The sequence below is a fragment of the Ursus arctos genome, unplaced genomic scaffold (assembly GCF_023065955.2).
Source record: "Ursus arctos isolate Adak ecotype North America unplaced genomic scaffold, UrsArc2.0 scaffold_1, whole genome shotgun sequence".
Lineage (NCBI taxonomy): Eukaryota > Metazoa > Chordata > Mammalia > Carnivora > Ursidae > Ursus > Ursus arctos.
The window spans coordinates 4,624,571-4,643,787 of NW_026622763.1; the positions used below are offsets into that span (position 1 = coordinate 4,624,571).

General features: G+C 48.6%; 1 protein-coding gene across 1 annotated transcript in view; it reads right to left on the minus strand.

Moving 5' to 3' along the window:
• The window catches only part of MYO7B (myosin VIIB), a 90,214-nt gene that overhangs the window by 53,492 nt on the left and 17,505 nt on the right, over nt 1-19,217 (minus strand). Inside the window, exons 3-10 of the mRNA XM_026510210.4 lie at nt 16,987-17,100; nt 15,662-15,814; nt 14,025-14,209; nt 10,355-10,476; nt 6,115-6,257; nt 5,305-5,418; nt 3,455-3,608; nt 1,047-1,123 (exon numbers count right to left, since the gene is read on the minus strand). Coding sequence (XP_026365995.2) covers nt 1,047-1,123; nt 3,455-3,608; nt 5,305-5,418; nt 6,115-6,257; nt 10,355-10,476; nt 14,025-14,209; nt 15,662-15,814; nt 16,987-17,100 — 1,062 coding nt within the window. The remainder of the gene's footprint in view (nt 1-1,046; nt 1,124-3,454; nt 3,609-5,304; nt 5,419-6,114; nt 6,258-10,354; nt 10,477-14,024; nt 14,210-15,661; nt 15,815-16,986; nt 17,101-19,217) is intronic.

Here is a 19,217-nt window from a genome sequence, read left to right on the forward strand (position 1 = left end):
GGAGGCTAGAGTCAGGGTCCTGGGCAGGTCCTGGCCCAGCATCAGTCTAAGCATCAGGGTGTCAGAGTGTTCAGGAAGGATGCACAAGCTGGATGGGTCCTGGGCATGCTGGCTGCTTGGTTTACCAGCTCTGTGCTGGTAACCCCGGGGGCTGGGGAAGGGGCTGGTGCCAAAGCAGACCTGGGAAAACAATGAGCAGGGAGGGCTCTGAGGCCAGGCCTTTGGCATCCAGATATGCCCCATCCGAAGCCACTCCTGCCTGGAGACTGATGGCCTGAGGGCGCAAGAGGATTCTGGATGGGCCAGTCCCTCTCACCATGCAGGGAACACTGAGCCAGCAAGAACGCAAAGAACGCTGAACCAAACGCAAAGAACGCTGAACCAAATAAAGAACATTAGCAGCAAAATGTGATTGCTCTGCTTGTTTGCTTCTGATTCTATCCATTTCCCACCAGAACTGTCAATGGGGTGTGATATTTATAATGTTCCCAGGGCAAAGGTATTTCTCCACCCAGGGCCTGCCGTTCTTCCTCCAAGTCCAGGCTCCATTTGGTCTCTGTAATAACCTGGAGGGCTAATTGTATGAGCACATTCCACTTTCCCAGAATGGCACAACTCACAGAGAAGGCGGGGGCTTGTTGAAGGGAGGTAAGGTAGGGTCCAGCGTAAGGGCACTGGGCTATGTGGCCGTGTGGGGAGAGCTTGGGGACTGGGTGGCGTGGGGAGTGAGGATGCTGAGTGAAGGCCACTGAAGAGCAGGGCAGGGTGGGGGTGGGGGGGACACAGGAAAAGGGAAGAAACGTGTGTCAAAGTCAGACTGATTATTTCGCTGCTTTGTTAAAGATTAGCTCACACTGCTTCCCACCCCCAGTGCCTGCAGTGCCCAGATGGCTGCAGGGGTTGGGTTGAGAGTCTGGGAGAGAGGTGGGGGGCAGGAGTGGGAGCCTGGGAAGGGTTAATGACAATCAGGGATTGGGGGGCTGTGAGCCCAGGCCCCTGGGGTCCCTCACAGAAATGAAAGCTGGAAGTCACAATGGCCGGGCTACCTCCAGTAACTTCAGCACAGTAGGAAAGGCAGGCGAATCCATCACATCAGAGGAATCCAGGTTCTCGAAGACTGCAGCTGGGGGAGAGAAGGAGAAACCCTGAGTGGCAAAGTGGCCTACAGTGATGGGACAGGGGCCCCAGTAGGGCCTGAGCCTGGTGCAGCCCCACATCCAGCTGTTAACAGGCACTTGTCCCTGGGTGTAAGGCACTGCCTCTCCCAGACCTTCTCTTGGGAGACAATGGCCCTGGTGATTACCAGCCCCTTAGCTGAGAAGGAATGTAACAGACTGCTTCCCCCTCTGTTCAGTGACATCATGGCCCTGCAGCAAAGGGAAGTTTGAAGAAATGAAGTCTTATTTGGAGGGAGAAGCCTGGTGCTGGTGTGGGCAGGGTGGGGTCTACTAAGGAAAAAGATGAGCCATCAGCCCCCTTCAATCCACTCTGCTGTCCATGGAAACCTAGGCATTCATTCCTTCAGTCAGTCACATAAGCGGACATTAACAGGGCACAATTATAAGCCAGGCCCAGCCCTATTGCAAGAGTCTCCCTACTGCCCTCCCCAGCTCAGTCCCCATCTTCCAGGCACTTCCAACTCAGGGGGGCTGCCAGGCCTGGGGAGAGGGAGAGTATTGTTTCTGTATACACATTTTTTCTTTTTTAAACTTGAAAAAATTGTAAAATAAAGCATATAGATAAAAAAGTATATAGTACCCAAAGTCATGTTATAATAAATAATGATTAAGTTAACACCATGAAACCACTACTACAGCCAAGCTACAGAGCCTGGCTAACACCTGAAGCCCTCATGGACTTTCCTGCTAACACCGCCTTTCTCCCCACTCATGGAAACCACTTCCTTGCTTTCCACTATCCTTTTACTACCTAAATATTGTTCCCGAAACAGCATTTAATTTCAGCTGTTTTTAAATTTTGTGTGAAGGGTGATCTAACTGAATGTCTGATCTACAAGATCTGCATCCTTTGGTGCCTGGTTTCACCTCCACCTCACATTCGTAATACTCTTCCATGTTCTGATGCCCCTGTGTGCATGCCGGCGCCCGCCTGTCACCAGCAGAAGTGTCCAGTTCAGTTGATAGATCATATAGGCACAGCAACAACTTGCCTGGAAATTTCCTTATGTGGTATGAGAGAGGGGTCCAAGTTCATGGAACAGTTTACTGAAAAGTCTGTCCTTTCCTCACTGCTCTGTGAATTGGTGTCCTTCATGAATTCTAGAATCAGCCATAGTTCCTTCCAATATTGCCTTTACCCCATTCTTTGTCTTTTTCCTTTAGTACGTCAATTAAAGGTATGCTACTGCTTCTCACTTGTCCTCCACATCTCCTACTCTTTCTTACATGTTTTCCACCCTTCTGTGTCTCCATGCTGTGTCCTGACTTTTCCTCCACTCACACATTTCCTCTCCATGTGTATAAAACTGGCTGTTTGGGGCACCCAGGTGGCTCAGTCAGTTAAGCATCTGCCTTTGGCTCAGATCATGATCTCAGGGTCCTGGGATCCAGCCACACATCAGGCTCCCTGCTCAGTGGGGAATCTGCTTCTCCTTCCCCCTCTCCCCCAGCTCGTGCTCTCTCTCTCTCTAATAAATAAATAAAAATTAAAAAAAAATTGGCTGTTAAAACCATCCATTGAGTTCTTCATTTTGGTTTATTTTTATTTTTATTTTAGAATTTCTATGTGGCTCCTTTAAAAATCTATAATGTCACATTTTCCATTTCTAGTTTCCTGTCTAAATTTTCAAGCTTGGCTTTTTCTTTTCTTGAACATAGCCAAGTGTAGACGCTTTGTGGTTTGTGTCCAATAATCCCAACATCTGAGATCTTTGTGGCTCTATTTCTATTGTCTATTATTTCTGCTGGTTTTTGCTCATGATGCCTTGTTTCCTCGTTTCTACTTATCTTTGGATGCATGTTGGATGTTGTATTTGAAAAACTGTCCAAAGGAAAAATGTGTAATCTAGGTTGATGCTATTTTCCTCCAGAGAGGAACTTCCATTAGATGCTTGGAGGCACTAACAGGCCAGGACACCCTGATGCTCAGACCACCTGGATGCTTACAAATGGGTTTGCAAGTTCATGCATGGCTTTGTTTACTCTGGTTCACCCTTACCCTGAGCGGGTAGCCCTTTAAGGTCCCAGCTAAAACTGGGGGATGATTAGAGTTTTCATCTTTGGAGGGCCTTAAATTTTGACATCTTCCCTCTAACCCCATGAGATCTTCAAAATTATAGCTATAATTTTCAATGCATTTTTCCAGGACATGGTTAGACCATGTGATCTCAGCAGGCTCTTGAGGTGAGAACTCCCGGAGATTTCTTCTTCCTCCTGTCCCTGTCCCCCCTACTCTTCCTCCCCAGGGTGTGCAGTTTGGGTGGAAATAGCATTACCCATAAACTCCACGTTGCCCAGGTGGAGAATGGCCGCCAGCAGCTTGCTAAGGTCCCAATTCTCGGAATCAGAGAACATGAGGATCTTCATTGCGGAGCGGACGTGGGCGTAGTCCTTGGCATCATTGAGGCCCTCACAGGAGGTGCAGTTTCCCTGCAGGATAGGGCACTTCAGCATTCTGGGGGCCATCCCCAACCCTACCTCCCCCATTGTAGGGCTAGCAAGGCAGAGACGTGTCAGGAACTCAGCCAAGGGTCCCTTATAAGTGATACTTCATAGGCTTCAGGTGGCCTCTGCTCCAGGTGGCCTCTCAGAGGCCCCAACTCAGAAAATACACAAAAGTACTTCCAGAGGTGGACTCGGGATGACATAGACACAGCATGCCTGGGCTTCGCGGCCAGCGCCAGCATCATTCAGCTTTCTGCACCTCTATTTGTCACCCACCCACAGTAATGCCTGCCTTACCCTCTCTGGGGAATCCTGTGAGGTAATTCCTTTAACAAACACCTTCCAAGGCTCCCCATGAGCCAGGCCCTGTGCCACGTGCTGGGAATTCCATAATTGGAGAGACCTGGCCCTGCCTGGGGTGCTGTGCATCCAAGAAGGGAGGCAGGAAGTAAATGTTGGTGTCATACACTGTTACAGGTGCTGAGACCAAAGGGGACCAGGACCAGCCCTACTGGGAAGTGGGGAAAAGCTTCCTGGAGGTGGCACCTGATCCGGCTCCACAGCAGCACAGGGAGAGGGTCTAGAGAGGTCTAGGCATTGAACAGCTGGAGCTGGGCTGTGAGGGGAAGACAGGGACAGGGCTTGCAAGGAAGCTTGGGTCCTAGTCGAAGGGGAGAGGTAGAGCGATGATGGGATCTGGAGGCACTTGGAAACCATGCCAAGGAGCCGCAGGAAGCCCCTGCAGAACTGTAGTCCAAGACGTGATCTGTCAGACTTGCACTGTGGAAGTTCTGCAGAATGGATGGTAGGTTAGGGGTCAAGTCTGGTAACAGGGAGGATGCAGGAGGAAACTCCCACCACGATCCAGGCAAGAACTGATGGTCTTCCTCCAGGCAGTGAACATAGGAAGGGTTAGGCAGGAGAGACTCAAAAGGTGGAACTCCTCCATCCCCTTTTCAACACCCTTGAACTGGATGGCCTCTCACTTCGCACTGTTCCGGGCGCGGGGATGCAGCCCAGAGCAAGAGCAGGGTCCCTGCTTCGCTAGAGTTCAAGTTCTACGGCACCTACAAGGATGGGCGATTGGAATGAAATCGAGGAAGGCGAAGCGTGGCTACGACTCTCCATCACCTACTGGAGCCTCTGTCTGCTGCAACCAAGGAAGGCTGAGGTTTGTGGGGAAGGACTAGGCGTTCAGCAGAAGATAAGGAAGCACGTGGACAAGCGTAAGTCTCTGAGATTCGTTAGAAACAGAAGAAGGATGGAGTGGAAGCTGGAAAAGGGGAACCCTCAACCCCTGCCTCAGGGCTTTTCTCGGGCTGTAAACCGCAAGTGCAGCAGGAACCAGCCTTCCTCTCCTTCTTTTGCTTTTGAGGGACGCTGCCGGGGAGCGGGGAGAGGCGGGGCTGGACCGTGCGGCGCAGAGCGCGGGAGGGGAGAGGCGGGACCCGGAGAGTAGGGGCAGGGCGGGGCGAGGCAGTGAGGGGCGGTGAGAGGCGGAGAGAGGCGGACGAGGAAGGCGGGGGCGGGGCGGAGGAAGGTGGACGGGAGAGAGGCGGGGTTGGGAGGGCAGGGGCGGGGTGAGGAGAGGCGGAGCAGCGAGAGGTGGAGCGAGGAGGGCGGGGGCGGAGCGGGGAGAGGTGGACCTGAGAGAGGAGGGGCGGGGCGGCGCGGGCCTTACCATGGTCAGGTAGTGGTACTCGGAGGGCGTCCCCAGGTTCAGCAGCTGCTTCTCCTCTGCGGTCATCCCCATGAGCATGCAGTAGAAGATGTGGTAGTTCCGCTCCTCCGGGGCCTGGTGGGGAAGGTGTTCCAGAGAGTCTGATACAGATTCCCCTGAGGCTGCCGGCCTTCAGGACTGCCTCCCGCCTCCAGCCCTGTCCCAGCTTCTGCTCCAAGGTCTGTCAACCAGATGTGGCTCTGGCATTGACCCAAGGGTTGTTCGGCTCTGTCGATGTCCTCATTCTGGGCCTCCAAGGCCAGCTCATGCCCACAGCCCTGTGCTAGAGGCCACCCACCAAGCCCAGCAAGCACATGGCTCCCAGGCGCTTCCCTGCATCTCCACTGCTCCTCCCAGCTCTGAAGGCATCTTGCCTAAAGTTGCAAGCTGAGAGTGACGCCAGGATCCAGTTCCTTAGCTGGTGACTGTCCTGGCCTTAAAATTAATTCTGGTAGAGGTGGGTAGTAATCATCAAAGAATGCAGAATGTGATACGCATGGAAAATTCAAAACAGAAAATGCTATCATTTCTGTTTCTTGAATACCGGGAAAGGACCATCATTATCCCATTCTAGGGATCCTTGGCCCATCTCAGGGTAAGGCCAGGGTTCAGTGGTAGCAAACTAAGACCAATGAAGGATTGGGAAGGTCCCTGGGGAGGCGTGAGAGTGATGGAAAGGAACCTCTCTTGGAAGCCTCCTCATTCCCTGGCTCCTGGTCCTGGGGTGGGTGGAGGTTTCCCCAGGACCAGTGCATCAGAGGGAGGCCTCACCTGCCGGCAGACCCGGGACTTCTCCAGAAGAAATTGCTCGATGCGTGCACCCTCGATCACCCCACTGGGGTTGAAGTGGATGTCGATATACTTCCCAAAGCGGCTCGAGTTATCATTTCGGATTGTCTTGGCATTTCCGAAGGCTGAGGGCCAGAGGGTGATGTCCATGGTGGGAGCAGAGAGGAGAAAATTTACTTTGAGTGGGATCATCTAGGAAGGCTTCTGAGAGGGGGCGGCTGAGCCCAGAGTTGAAGGATGGGTAGCATTGCACTAGAAAGTGGTGGCAGCCAAGAGTATGTGGAGAGGAAGACAAAGTGTAAGCAAAGGTGCAGATGTCAGTAAGCATGGGGCGTGTTTGCAGAGGGGGAAGTTTGGCTGCAGCATAAAATACAGGAAAAAAACAGTGGAAGAATAGATAGAACTAGTTAGAAGCATAGAGCCTTGAATGCCAGGCTTAGAAGTTTGGAATTAGTCTGGATGATGGGGGAGTCAGGAAAGCTTCTGAGGGAGTGTGGGAACAAATTTGTATTTTATTTTATTTTATTTTATTTTATTTTATTTTATTTTATTTTATTTTATTTTATTTAAAGATTTTATTTATTTATTTGACAGAGACAGCCAGCGAGAGAGGGAGCACAAGCAGGGGGAGCGGGAGAGGAAGAAGCAGGCTCCCAGCGGAGGAGCCTGATGTGGGGCTTGATCCCTGAACCCTGGGATCATGCCTTGAGCCAAAGGCAGACGCTTAACGACTGCACCACCCAGGCGCCCCCAGATTTGTATTTTAGAAAGATTGCTCAGTCTGAAGCAGGGGCTGTGTTTGAGAAGGCAAGCTTGCAGGGAGAGTAGCAACAGCTGGCAGGGACCAGGCTCAGAGGAGGAGGTCAGACCAGAAGGCATTTGGATTGCAGCATGATGCAAAGGGCATTTCATAGAGCTGTCTCTGCAAGCTTCTCTGATTTGATCCACAATAAGAAAGACCCTTTGCTGTGTGCCTTACTACATGCACACCCCCACGTGTACACATTAGTAAAAGAAAATATTCTGTACTGGTTCTGACCAAGAACGATGCACTGGGGTATTTTCTATTCTATGCAATTTAATTTGTCCTAAAAGACTGATTTCATGACCCATTGGTGGGTTGGGATGAAGGTTAACAATACCACCATACAGCGTTAGTCCCATGAGAAAAGGAAAAGCATTCCTTGTTTTCCCCTTTGAGGAATCCCGACTGACAGCAGAGGCTCCTATTTGGGCTAACTATGCTTGGGAAACCTGCTTCATGTTGTTGAACCCAGTGGCAGATCTCTCTTCAAGAAAGAACCTGACCTAGGCTCCTTTTGGTAGAAATTGGCAAGCTGATTCTAAAATGTATATGGAAAGGTAAAGCACCTACAATGGCCATGTTTGAAAAGGAAGAACAGGGGTGCCTGGGTGGCTCAGTCGTTAAGCATCTGCCTTCGGCTCAGGGCGTGATCCCGGCGTTCTGGGATCGAGCCCCACATCAGGCTCCTCCTCTGTGACCCTGCTTCTTCCTCTCCCACTCCCCCTGCTGTGTTCCCTCTCTCGCTGGCTGTCTCTCTCTCTGTCAAATAAATAAATAAAATCTTAAAAAAAAAAGGGAAGAACAAAATTGGAGGTCGTGTGCTACCTGATCGAAAAACTGACTAAGCTATGGAGCTAGGCTACAGAAATCAGGACTGTGGCACTGGCAGAAGGGTAGTCAGAGAGAGCAACAGAACAGAATAGGGAATCCTGAAACAGACCCACACGTGTATTGGCAACTGGTTTTAGACAAAGGTGCAAAGACCACTCAATGGAGAAAAAATAGTCTTTTTGACAAATGGGGCTGAAATTATTGGATAGCCTTCTGAAAGAAAAGAAGAAAAGAAAGGAAAGAAAAAAATGAGAAAAAAGCAGAAACTCAACTTATACCTTGTACCATAGAAAAAATTAACACAAAATAGATCATGGACCTAAATGTAAAAGCTAAAAACTGCACCACATCTAGAGGAAAACTGGATTAGGCAAAGATTTCTTTTCTTTTCTTTTCTTTTTTTTTAGAGAGGGAAGGGGAGGGGCAGAGAGAGAGGGAGAGAGAGAATATAGCGGAGCGGGACACAGAGCTTGATCGCATGACCCTGAGATCATGACCTGAGCCAAAATCAAGAGTCAAACCCTTAACCGGCTGAGCCACCCAGGTGCCCCAAAGATTTCTTAAATATGACACCAGAAGCATGATCAATAAGAGAAACAAAGATAAATTGAACTTTATGGAAATCGAAAACTTCTGGCCTATAAAAGACACTGTTAAAAGAATGAAGGGACAAACTACAGACAAGGGCAAATTATTTGCAAAACACGTATCTTATAAGGGGCTTGTATCCAGAAGATAGAAAGAACTCACAGGTCATTTCTAAGGAAACAACTCAATTTAAAAATTGGCAAAAGATTTGAATAGATACAGAGAAGCTACGCAGATAGGAAATACGCCGGTGAAAAGATGCCATTAGCCGTTAGGGAAATTTGAATTAAAACTACAGTGAGACGCCACTCTGCGCCTGCTGGAGTAGCAAACAGCCACACTGACAGTACCAAGTGCTGGGACGATGTGGAGCCACCAGGACTCTCGTATTTTGCTGCTGGGAATGCAAGATGGTACAGCCACTTTGGGAAACATTTTGGCAGTTTCTGACAAAGGTAAATGGCTCACCATCGGACCCCCAAATTTCACACCTAACATGTTTATTCAGGAGAAAAACATATGTTCACACCAAAACCTGTAGGCAACTGTCTGTAAAGCTTTATTCATAATCACTAAAAACTATAAACCTGGTGTCCTTCAGCTGGTGAATAGACAAACTGTGACACTTCGATGTCTACAAAAGAAATGAATTATTGATGCAGACAACAACATGAAAAATCCCAGATGTACTATGCCAACAAAAGTAGCCAGACCCAAAAGATGGCAAACCATATGATTTCACTTATATAACATTCTGGAAAAGATAAACTACAGTTGACTCTTGAACAATGTGGGGGTTAGGGGTGCTAACTCCCCGTGCAGTTGGAAATCTGTGTATAACGTTTGACTCCCCAGAACTTAACTACTGATAGCCTACTGTTGACCGGAATCCTTACTGATCACATAGTCAATTAACACATTTTGTATGTTATATGTATTATACACTGTATTCTCACAATAAAGTAAGCTAGAGAAAAGAAAATATTATTAATAAAATCACAAGGAAGAGAAAATGTATTAACAATACTGTGCTGTATTTATCGAAATGAGTCCACTTGTAAGTGGACCTACACAGTTCCAACCCTCATTGTTCAAGGGTCAGCTGTATCGGGGAAAAAAAGACAAATAAGTGGTTGCCAAAGGTTGGGGTTGGGAAGAGAGCTGACTACAAGGAGGCATGAGGAAAGTTTGGGGGTGATAGGAACATTCCATATCATGACTAAGATGGGCATTCTATGATTGTACGAGTTTGTCAAAACTCAGACTATACATCAAAAAAAGTGAACTTTTACTATATGTAAAGCATACCTGTGTTATAAAGAAATGGAGAAAACATGCTAACCATGGCTGGTCACTGGGGATCCAAGTCACACATTTCTGGGCTGCCCCCACCAGAGACTGAGTGAAGGGGCGCTAGGGCCTGGCATTGCACTCAATGCAGGCCTCCTCTAATGGGCACTTGCTCTCAGCTCCCCTTGGGCTGGCCAAGACCCTGGCAGATCTGCACACAGCTTGAAACTCATCCTGTCCAATTCCTCTCTTTCCTTTCCTGAGCGTCCTACAGGCACCCTAGTCAGGATGCTTTTCATGTCTGTTCCTGCCACTTCCCCCTTCATCTTACTCTGGGGTACCCCTCAGTCCATTTCTTGCAGTCTTAACATCAGCTTAGCAACTGCCTCCCAGGTAACCCAAGTGGACACACCCAGCATTTCCCAAACCAATTTCATCTCAGAGTCCTTATTTAAAAGGAATACTTTGTCTTGATCCTGTGGAAAACACAGTTAGTGAAAGCTTGTAAGGGCATCGGTTTCTTCCCTTCGTGCTTCCTGGGAACCCCCACACTACCATCCACCTCGTGCTTGTTTTTCCTGTCCTGAGGGATCCTGAGAAGTTGTGGAAAGGGTACCATCCTGTCCCTCCCCACAGGCACCTCCTGGCAGGAAGGTTCCAGCGTGCAGGGCCAGCAGGGGAGGGCCAGTCCTGAGGGTGACCACTCACCTTCTAGGATAGGATTGGCCTCCAGGACCTGCTGCTCAATCCACGAATGCTGGCCGCTGACGGTGGCCAGGAACTGCAGGATGAGCTTGGTGGTCTCCGTCTTCCCTGCCCCAGACTCACCGCTGCAAAGAGGGCACTCAGGATGTCAGTCAGTAAAACAGCCATGTCTTCAATACCCTCAGCTGTTCTGCAAACCCACCACAGGCCCACTTTCAGGTCTGAACAGGGATGCCCCTCCCTGTGCACAAGTCCCACCACATTTCCCTGTGGGTCTCAGCTGTCTACTTTGTATTAGTCATTGGTGTGGTCATCTTTTCTGCCCTGCCTTGGATGTGAACCCCTTGAGCGTGGTTGTATCTGGTTTATTCCAGTGTCACCGGCCCAGTGCTCAGTAACTACAGAGGGAAGAACAGGATGAGACGAGGCAATGTCTTCATGTAACAGCCTCTGTGAGCAGTGAGTTTACATCGGCCAGACGGGAGACTGCATCATCGGTCCTTTTGAAAAGCAATGTGGCCATAGGTATCAAAAATCTTCAGAATTATCCTGCCTTTAGCTTAAGAAAATGACCCCAGAATCAGAAAAAGCTTTCTCCACAAAGCTTTCTGCTCATTAAAACATATTTCATTTATCATTACAACTGCGGAAAATCAGGGGCACCTGGCTGGCTCAGTCGGTGAAGCGTACGACTCAGGGTTGTAGGTCTGAGCCCCATGTTGGGTGTAGAGATTACTTAAAAAAATCTTGGGGTGTCTGAGTGGCACAGCGGTTGGGCGTCTGCCTTCGGCTCAGGGCGTGATCCCGGCGTTATGGGATCGAGCCCCGCATTAGGCTTCTCCGCTGGGAGCCTGCTTCTTCCTCTCCCACTCCCCCTGGTTGTGTTCCCTCTCTCGCTGGCTGTCTCTATCTCTGTCAAATATACAAAAAAAATCTTAAAAACAACCAACAATTGCTGAAAATCAGAAGTAATGTAAAGGGGGGAGATTAGTTATGGTCCCTCCGGTCAGAGACCATTATGCAGCCATCAAAACCAAGTCTATACAGAGCTTTCCATAACATGGACAATGATTATTAGGTACAGTAAACTGACAAATGTCCTTACTATTAAGTATAATTTTAGCTAAGTGGATAGCGGAAGCCTTTCTTCCAAAAGTATCTAGGAATTTTTTTCTGAGAATATTTTTCTGAAATTTTGTAAAATTTTCATAGTAAAGATGTATTAATTCATCCTGGTGAGATACAGAAACTGGTTTTTAAAAGTTTCCTAGGTCAGTTTTTATCCTGATTTTAAAAAATACATCTATGTGAATGTATTGATATGCATTTACCACATATGTTTTAACAAAAAATGGTCATAATGTAGACTAGCATTTTCATCTAATATTATATAATAAGTCATTCCAAAATAGGGTTATTACGATTAAATAAAAGGTCATTGTGGATTTATATTAATTTAAACATACCTATTTCTATACTTGTGTCCTTTTAAAAGAAATGCTATAATAAATGAACATGCATGTGAAAATTACAGGCATTTTTGATCAGATTATTTCTCAAAATAAATTCCTATTGTGTATTAAAAAAATAAAAGTTTCTTAGGGAGTTTAATGAAGTTAAAAATACACTCGTGTCTGGCATATAGCACACACTCGGGTTCGTACTGATTATTATTACTGCTATTGTTGAGGCTCGCAGGTCACTTTTGTGTAAATTATTTTTCATTATGGAAAATATCAAACATTACAAATGGTGGCTGAATAGTGTCTTGCTAATAAAAGCAATTCCTGTCGCCTGGTTAGAAATGCAGACTCCTAGGCCCACCCAGCTCTGCTCAGTCAGACTCAGTCTTCACAAGATCCCCAGATTTCTGCACCTTACAGTTTGCATTATGAACTCCCATAGTCCCATTTCCAGCTTCAACTCCTGCCGCATTTTGTTTCCCATCCTGTACTATTTTGAAGCAAATCCCAGACAAATATTGTTTCATCTGAAACTATTAATTTTAAGAAAAGTTTTGATTAAAAATGTTCACAATTACTATGCCAGCCAAGTCAGTCCAATCAACAAACCTCCACGGCCTGCCCTGAACATAAGTTCCCCAGACAACCCTCCACGGTAGAGACAGGATACTGACGGCAGAGCGGAGGTGACTTGCTTATGGCCTTTCTTACGGCCTAGAGGGACGTGAGGGCAGGAAGAGAAGGCAGTTTGACTCGGACTGGTGTTCTGTTCATGCAAAAAGCCACAGATCAGGGTGCCCTGCCCTCTTGTCCTGGAGGGAGGCTGGCGCAGAGAGCTTCCAGGCCGGCCTGGGGCCCAGCACTGCTCAGGAGGCCTCCTGCAATGAGGGTGGTCCTCCCAGTCCTGGGCGGCGGGGGGTGGGACAGATCGGGAGCACACAGAGTGGACACACAGAGCCCGGGAGGGAGACAGAGCTCCAGCCCTCCTTGGCACATAATTCCATTCACTTCCGGAGAAGTGGAAGTCACCCCAGGACACCTCTGTCTTCTTTCCAGTGCCCTGGGTTTGAATCCCTACCTAACAGCCGTGTTTTTCTGGGAAAGGATCTCAGCCTCCCTGGTGGTAAGTACCGTACCCCCCGCCCCAACAGTAAAACGGGAATAAGAATATCTACTTCAGAGCGTTTCTGAGAACAGTCGATGTGTTCATCTATGCTACAGGACTTCGTTCTGGTCTGCGTGCCAGCATCGCACTCAGAGAGGTCATGCCTCGTCCGCCCTCCACCGAGAGCAGCAGCCCCGTCACTGCCTTTCCTCTTGCCCTGCAGCGCTTTTCTTCAAAGCTTTCATTACCTGCCTTAAAACATTGGCTTATTTATTGCCTGTGTGTCACCCCTTCTATTATGTAAGCTCCGTGAGGCAGGGATTTTGGTCCCTTTCATTCGCTGCTGTCTCCCCCACGGGCACACAACTGGAGCACAGTGGAACCTCAACTGAATAGATGAATGAATGGACTCTACTATAGCTCCAAGCAGTGTGCCCTGGAGGCAAATTCCCCCTCCTCCTTCCTTTCCCTCTCTTCCTCCCTCCCTCCCTTCCTTATCAGGAGGGCCTGTGCAGGAAGCAGGGAGGCCAGGCCAGGCAGAGGGCCTTTGAAGCAGGGTCAGGACCTGGACTGGAGGAGGACATGTCGCTCCTGGGCCCCAGCAACCTGAGAGCTGGTCCCTGGAGCTGCTGCTACCCTTGCCATCACCTGAGGCCTGCCCAGAGATATTTTATTTTATTTTATTTTATTTTATTTTATTTTATTTTATTTTATTTTTTGAGCGAGACCTCACCTGTTTGACCCTTGAGCCCCCAAGCATCTATTCTGGGTCCCATTTAATGTGCCCATCCCATTTTTCCTTCCTTGTCTCGGGAAATATTCACTGAAGTCTGGGGCAGTCCAGGCTCTGCTGATACAGTGGAAGAGTAGGCTCTTCAGGAAGGAAGGCCTGGAGGGACTTGTTAGGGTGGAGGGGCAGTAGGGCCCAGGGGCAGGTGAGCTGCTGTGCCCTTGAGGAGGGTGTTTGCAGTGGAAGGAGAAAACAGGCCTTGTGGGCATGCTGGTTGGGAGAGGTTTAGGAGAGGAGGTGCTCCCTGCTTTCCTAGATGGTCAGGGTAGTGCCTGGCCCGTCCGATTCCCAGGAACGTGGGGAGCCTGACCCCACCTGATAATGCAGCACTGGTCCCTTTTGTTCCTCTTCATGTTGAAGTAGCAGTTGTTGGCAATGGCAAAGACATGTGGCGGGAGTTCGCCCATGTGGCGGCTGCAGTATAGCTGCACCTGCTCCAGGGTGTAGAGGGGCAGCACCTGGAAGGGGTTCACGGCCACCAGGATGGAGCCTGTGTAGGTCTGGGGAAGGGAGCGGATGGTTAGTGCCCTCTGCTCTGAAGGCCAACACTGCCCGGTCCTGTCCTTGGCCTTGGCTGCAACCCACTGAGGGCTACCAGGCCTGGCTGAGTCTGGCGGGGAAGGAGGTCTGATTCTGGACCAGGGAGACAAGACACTCAGCTGCTCAAATCTTCCCTTTAGAAAGATGGGAGTGGTCACTATGAATGAGAGCTGGGGGCGAGTGCTTTCACAGGAAGATTAAGGGAGGGCTCTATGTTAAATGTTTAGCATTCTGTCTTTTATTTAGAAGGCTCAAGGAAAATGGGCTGAATTTATGACATGAGTCTTCACCTGCCTCCCACAGGGGCTTCCGTGAGGCTGGCCAACAGTGGTAGCCTCCACTGATCCCTCCTAGGATCCCTGGTCAGGACCACCTGCTCATCTGGAGCCGCCAGATGCCTGACCGCCCCTCTGGGAGTGGAACAGGGGTAGGCACCTCATCAAGTCACAAGATTATCCACATCCTGGTTTTCATTTCAGGAATGGTGAGTTCAATCTCTCTGACTCCAAGGACTGTGACAACCAGATAAAAGAATGCAAGCATAAGCTCTTTGGAAAGGATAAAGCATACGCTCATTTTAGCTTATTGGCGTTATCAGTCCCAGGAGCTCTGATTCACATTCAGCCAGAGTGCACTCAGCGTGTCCTGTCCCTTCTCCTCTGCAGGGCCTCCTTACTCTCCTAACCAGCCCTTCCCTCTATTTGGGGTCTGCTACTCATTCTCCCATTCCTCTGAGCATTCTAGAAAGCTGCTCAGAACCACCCCAGCCACCTCTCTCCAGGAGAGGCCCAGGCAGGCAGTGACTTCCTAGGCCACACCCAGTTAGGGCACGGTTGGTGTCAGTTTTGAATGCCGCCTCTCCTGGGAAAATCTGCATTGGAACAGGGATGAGAGCCATAGGGCTGTGCTGAGCCTCCCGCCCACTGCCAGGCTTTGGGAGAAGGACCCACATCTACCCACATGGCCCTCCTGGCCATCGCAGGACTCATTTCATAGGGGGGCAGGGGTCTTCTGCATGGTGACTGTCCCTGCCACATGCTTAGGAAGGAGCCAGCCATACAATGTCTACCCACATGACCTCTGGTCCATTTGGCCATCAGAGCAGGACTTCCACTGAGCCACAGCACTCATTGACCACCTACTGTGTGCCAGGCACTGTGCTGGCATACTACACATCAGCTTTCTGAGACCTCAAAGGTATTAATCACCCTACTCGTTTGGATTGGGCAACAGAGATAGAGGAGCATTAAGTTCCTTGCCCACCTCACACAGTGAGGGCACAGGGAGTGGAGACTGAACAGGTGTGCCTGGCTCCAACCCCACAGTGCCTGTTGTTTGTTTGTTTTCCCCAGCCAGGAGGTCAGTGCATGTGGACCGAGCCCCCTGGGTGGGGGTTGGGAATGGGGACTCACATAGATCTTGTGCTGCCGGTAGCGGGTCAGGAGGTTGTGCACCATGCCAGCCTCATTCAGGTCCCCCAGGCGGATCATGTCGTCCACGCCTTGCACCGAGTTGGGGTGCATGGGGCTGAGGGTGTCAAGGTCCTCTGCTCGGATCCAGTGTTCCTGGAACAAAGGACACAGACTCCCCTGAGGGGCAGCCAACCTGCCGCTTAGGTTCCCTGCCTTCTCCAAGTTCCTAGCAGATTGGCTGACCTGGTGGCTTGACTAGTCTCTGGCTAAGGTCAAGAGAAACCTGAGGCAGGATCAGCACAGACTGTGGTTGGAGAAAGAACGTTTCCGGAGCCAGGGGTCAGTGTGTAGCTGGGGCTAATGTCAAATTTCCGACTAGGGTCAGAGGAGCTTGTAGCCAGAAGTTAGATTTGACTGTATGGTGACTAACATAATATAATAAAAAATCATTAAAAAAAAAAAAAAAAAGAAGTTAGATTTGGCCATGATTCGGATCAGGGACAGTTTGCAGCTGGGGGCCTCACAGATTGTTGGAATAAGAGCATGCAAGTAAAAGTGCTTTTTAAACTGTAAAACATCATTTTGCAAATAGCAGATATTATTGTTCATCTTTTACTGGCTTCCCTAATATGGAGCTCACAGGTCACAGCTTAGAATCTTCTCTCTGGAGGCCAAATTTCCACATGCCCCATGCTGCAGCACCTCAACAAAGAGGTCCGCCTGAGGAGGACTGAGGGACCAGCTGGACTCCCTCCCCCTGCATGCCCTTCCTCAGGGCACCATGCTTGGCCGAGCTTGCTCCTCCAACCCCCAAGTGGCTGAGCTGCAACCCTGCAGGCCACCCCAGATTCCCACATCTCTCTCACCTGGGCTGTTTTGTTCAGCATGAGCTGAGTCTCATCCCCTTCCTCCTCACATCCTAGGGCCCTCTTCTCCATGTACCTTTCTTGAACACCTTTCCTTCCCTCCTTCTTGTCCTTCCAGCTCACCCTCCTTTACTTTGCAAACCAGCTTTCTGCCACCCTCTCCTCTCTGCCACAGACCCTTCCCCACTTCACTCGTTCTTGCTCCCCTATTTGGCCTAGTTTTCCAACTACCAACTTGCTCCCTGCTCTTTGATTACAGAAACACTCCCTAAGACAGACATGTGATGTTTACCATGACAGGACCCCACTGTGGTCTGTCCTATCAGGTAGGTTCTCTCCACTTGGGCTCTGGAACCCCTGGTATTGGGGAGCAGCACCAGAAGAGGAGAGGGGCTCAGGACCCTGGAGGGATGGGGTAGGGGTGGGCCCTGAGTCCCTGGACAGCCTGGCCACACTGACCTTGCCCTCATCATCTTCAACCAAGATCTTGCCAGGCTTTGTTTCCTTGACAATGCACCCGATGGCCACGCTGGTCTTGTTGGCAGAGAGGGGATTCAGCCACACATGGTCACCCTGGAGACAGAGAGAAGACAGTGGTCAGATACCTGCTCCACATTCTCCTTCCTGCTCAAGACTTACCCTCTGCTGGGGGCTGTCCCTTCCAACCAGGACCTCCCAAGGTGGCTGGGGTATGCTCTCTCCCCCGCCCCTTCCTCCTACTCCTCCTCATCTTTCCCTCTCCTTCTTCTTCTTCTTGCCTCCTCCTTCTCTGTCCTGTCTTGCACTTACCAGGATGGTAGTGGGAGGTTGGAGGTAGCAGTGGAAGATTCCCTGGCCTAGCTTGGTTCTAGGAAACAGACAAGCTACATTTGCGGGAAAACAGTTCCACTGTGAGGTGGAGAAAGTCTTTGCCCTGTGAATAGCCCTATAGCACCCAAACCCTCTGGGTGGGGAGAAGCAACAACTAAACTCTGAGTAGGTTTCTGCTAGCCTGCAACATGGCATTGACCCACATGGACTTCCTTCTGATCCAAGAAAGCACATCCCATTCAAAGAGGAGAAATCCAAAAGGAATCAGCACAGGTTTACGTACAAAGATACTGAAATCCAAAAGGAGGAAAGGAGAAGGTAAATTATACTCACCAGGGAAAAACAAACCAACCAACCAACCAACCAACCAACCAACAAAACTGCCATACAACAGTGGAAAGTTGTGGCCAAGTGTGTCACTGTGGTTTCCAAAATCTTATTCAAGAGTAGAACAGGGGCAAGAGCTCAGAAATTAGATGTTGAGACAACTGAAAAGGATGAGATGTGATTTGGCAAAGCTCGAGAAAGAAATGGAAGAAAAGAGATAAACATGGACCAGATATGAAAGCAGAATTGGAAACAGCAGGGGAACAAGCACTGCTACAAGCACAGTGAAGGTCGCTGATGACAGGAGGGGAGAGTGAGCAGAATGACACAGAAATGTTTAAAGTGAGGATTAGGAAGAAAAAGATAGATATGGAAGATAGATAAAAATACACGCAAGTGCCCAAAGAAGGTAAGTAGAAATAAAACTCGGGAAGATTATTTAAAGATAAAATTCAAGACAACTTTCCAGAAATTAAGGAAGCCTTGTGCCTGTGGATTGAAAGTACACTGGGTCCCAGGAAATCAAGACAAAGAAAAATCAGCTCTAGGACATATACTAGTAAAGTTTATTGAACTTAGAAAATAAAGAAATAATTTTGGGGGTTTAGGCAGACAAAAAGATAAGTTCATTTATAAGGAGAAAATTCGGGACAAAGTTAAATCCTATATGAGGGCTGAACCACTCCTACAAAGATCTCAAGAAAAGAGCAACCCACCTATTAGGACGGCCACTATCAAGAGAGCAGAAAACAACAAGTGTTAGAGAGGATGTAGAGACATTGCAACAGTTATACACTGTTGGTGGGATTGTACACTGGTGTAGCCACAGGGGGAAACAACAGGGAGGTTCCTCAGAAAATTAAAAATAGAACTACCCTATGACCCAGCAATCCCACTTCTGAGTATATGCCCAAAGAAATTCAAAGAAGGATCTTGAAGATATATGTGTATGCCCATGTTCATTGCAGCATTTTTCACAATAGCCATATGTGAAAGCAACCCAAGTGTCCACTGACAGACGAGCAAATAAACAAAATGTGATGTATACATACAATGGAGTATCATGCAGCCTTAAAAAGGAAGGAAATCCTGTCATGTGGTACCATGTGGACGGACCTCCAAGACATTATGCTAAATGAGATAAACCAGTCACATAAGGACAAATGCTGCATTATTCTACTCATAAGAAGTATCTAAAGTAGTTAAAATCATAGAAGCAGAAAGTGGAAAGGTGGTTGCCAAAGGCTGGAGGAGAAGGGAGGGAAAACAGTGTTTAATGAGCACCAAATTCCAACTTTGCAAGACGAAAGGTTCTCAGCTATGTTGCACAACAATGTGAATGTACTTAATACTGAGCTATATGCTTAAAAATTGTTAAGATGGTAAATTTAATGTTATGTGTTTTTTACCACAATGAAAAAAAAAAGAAATCAAATAAATTTTTCCCAGCCAAATTGTCATTCACTGGAATATAAAGGTAACAAACATTTTTGAAGATGCAATATTATTCCCACAAGCCTTCTGGAAAAAAAATCGTGTAACAAACTTCAGTC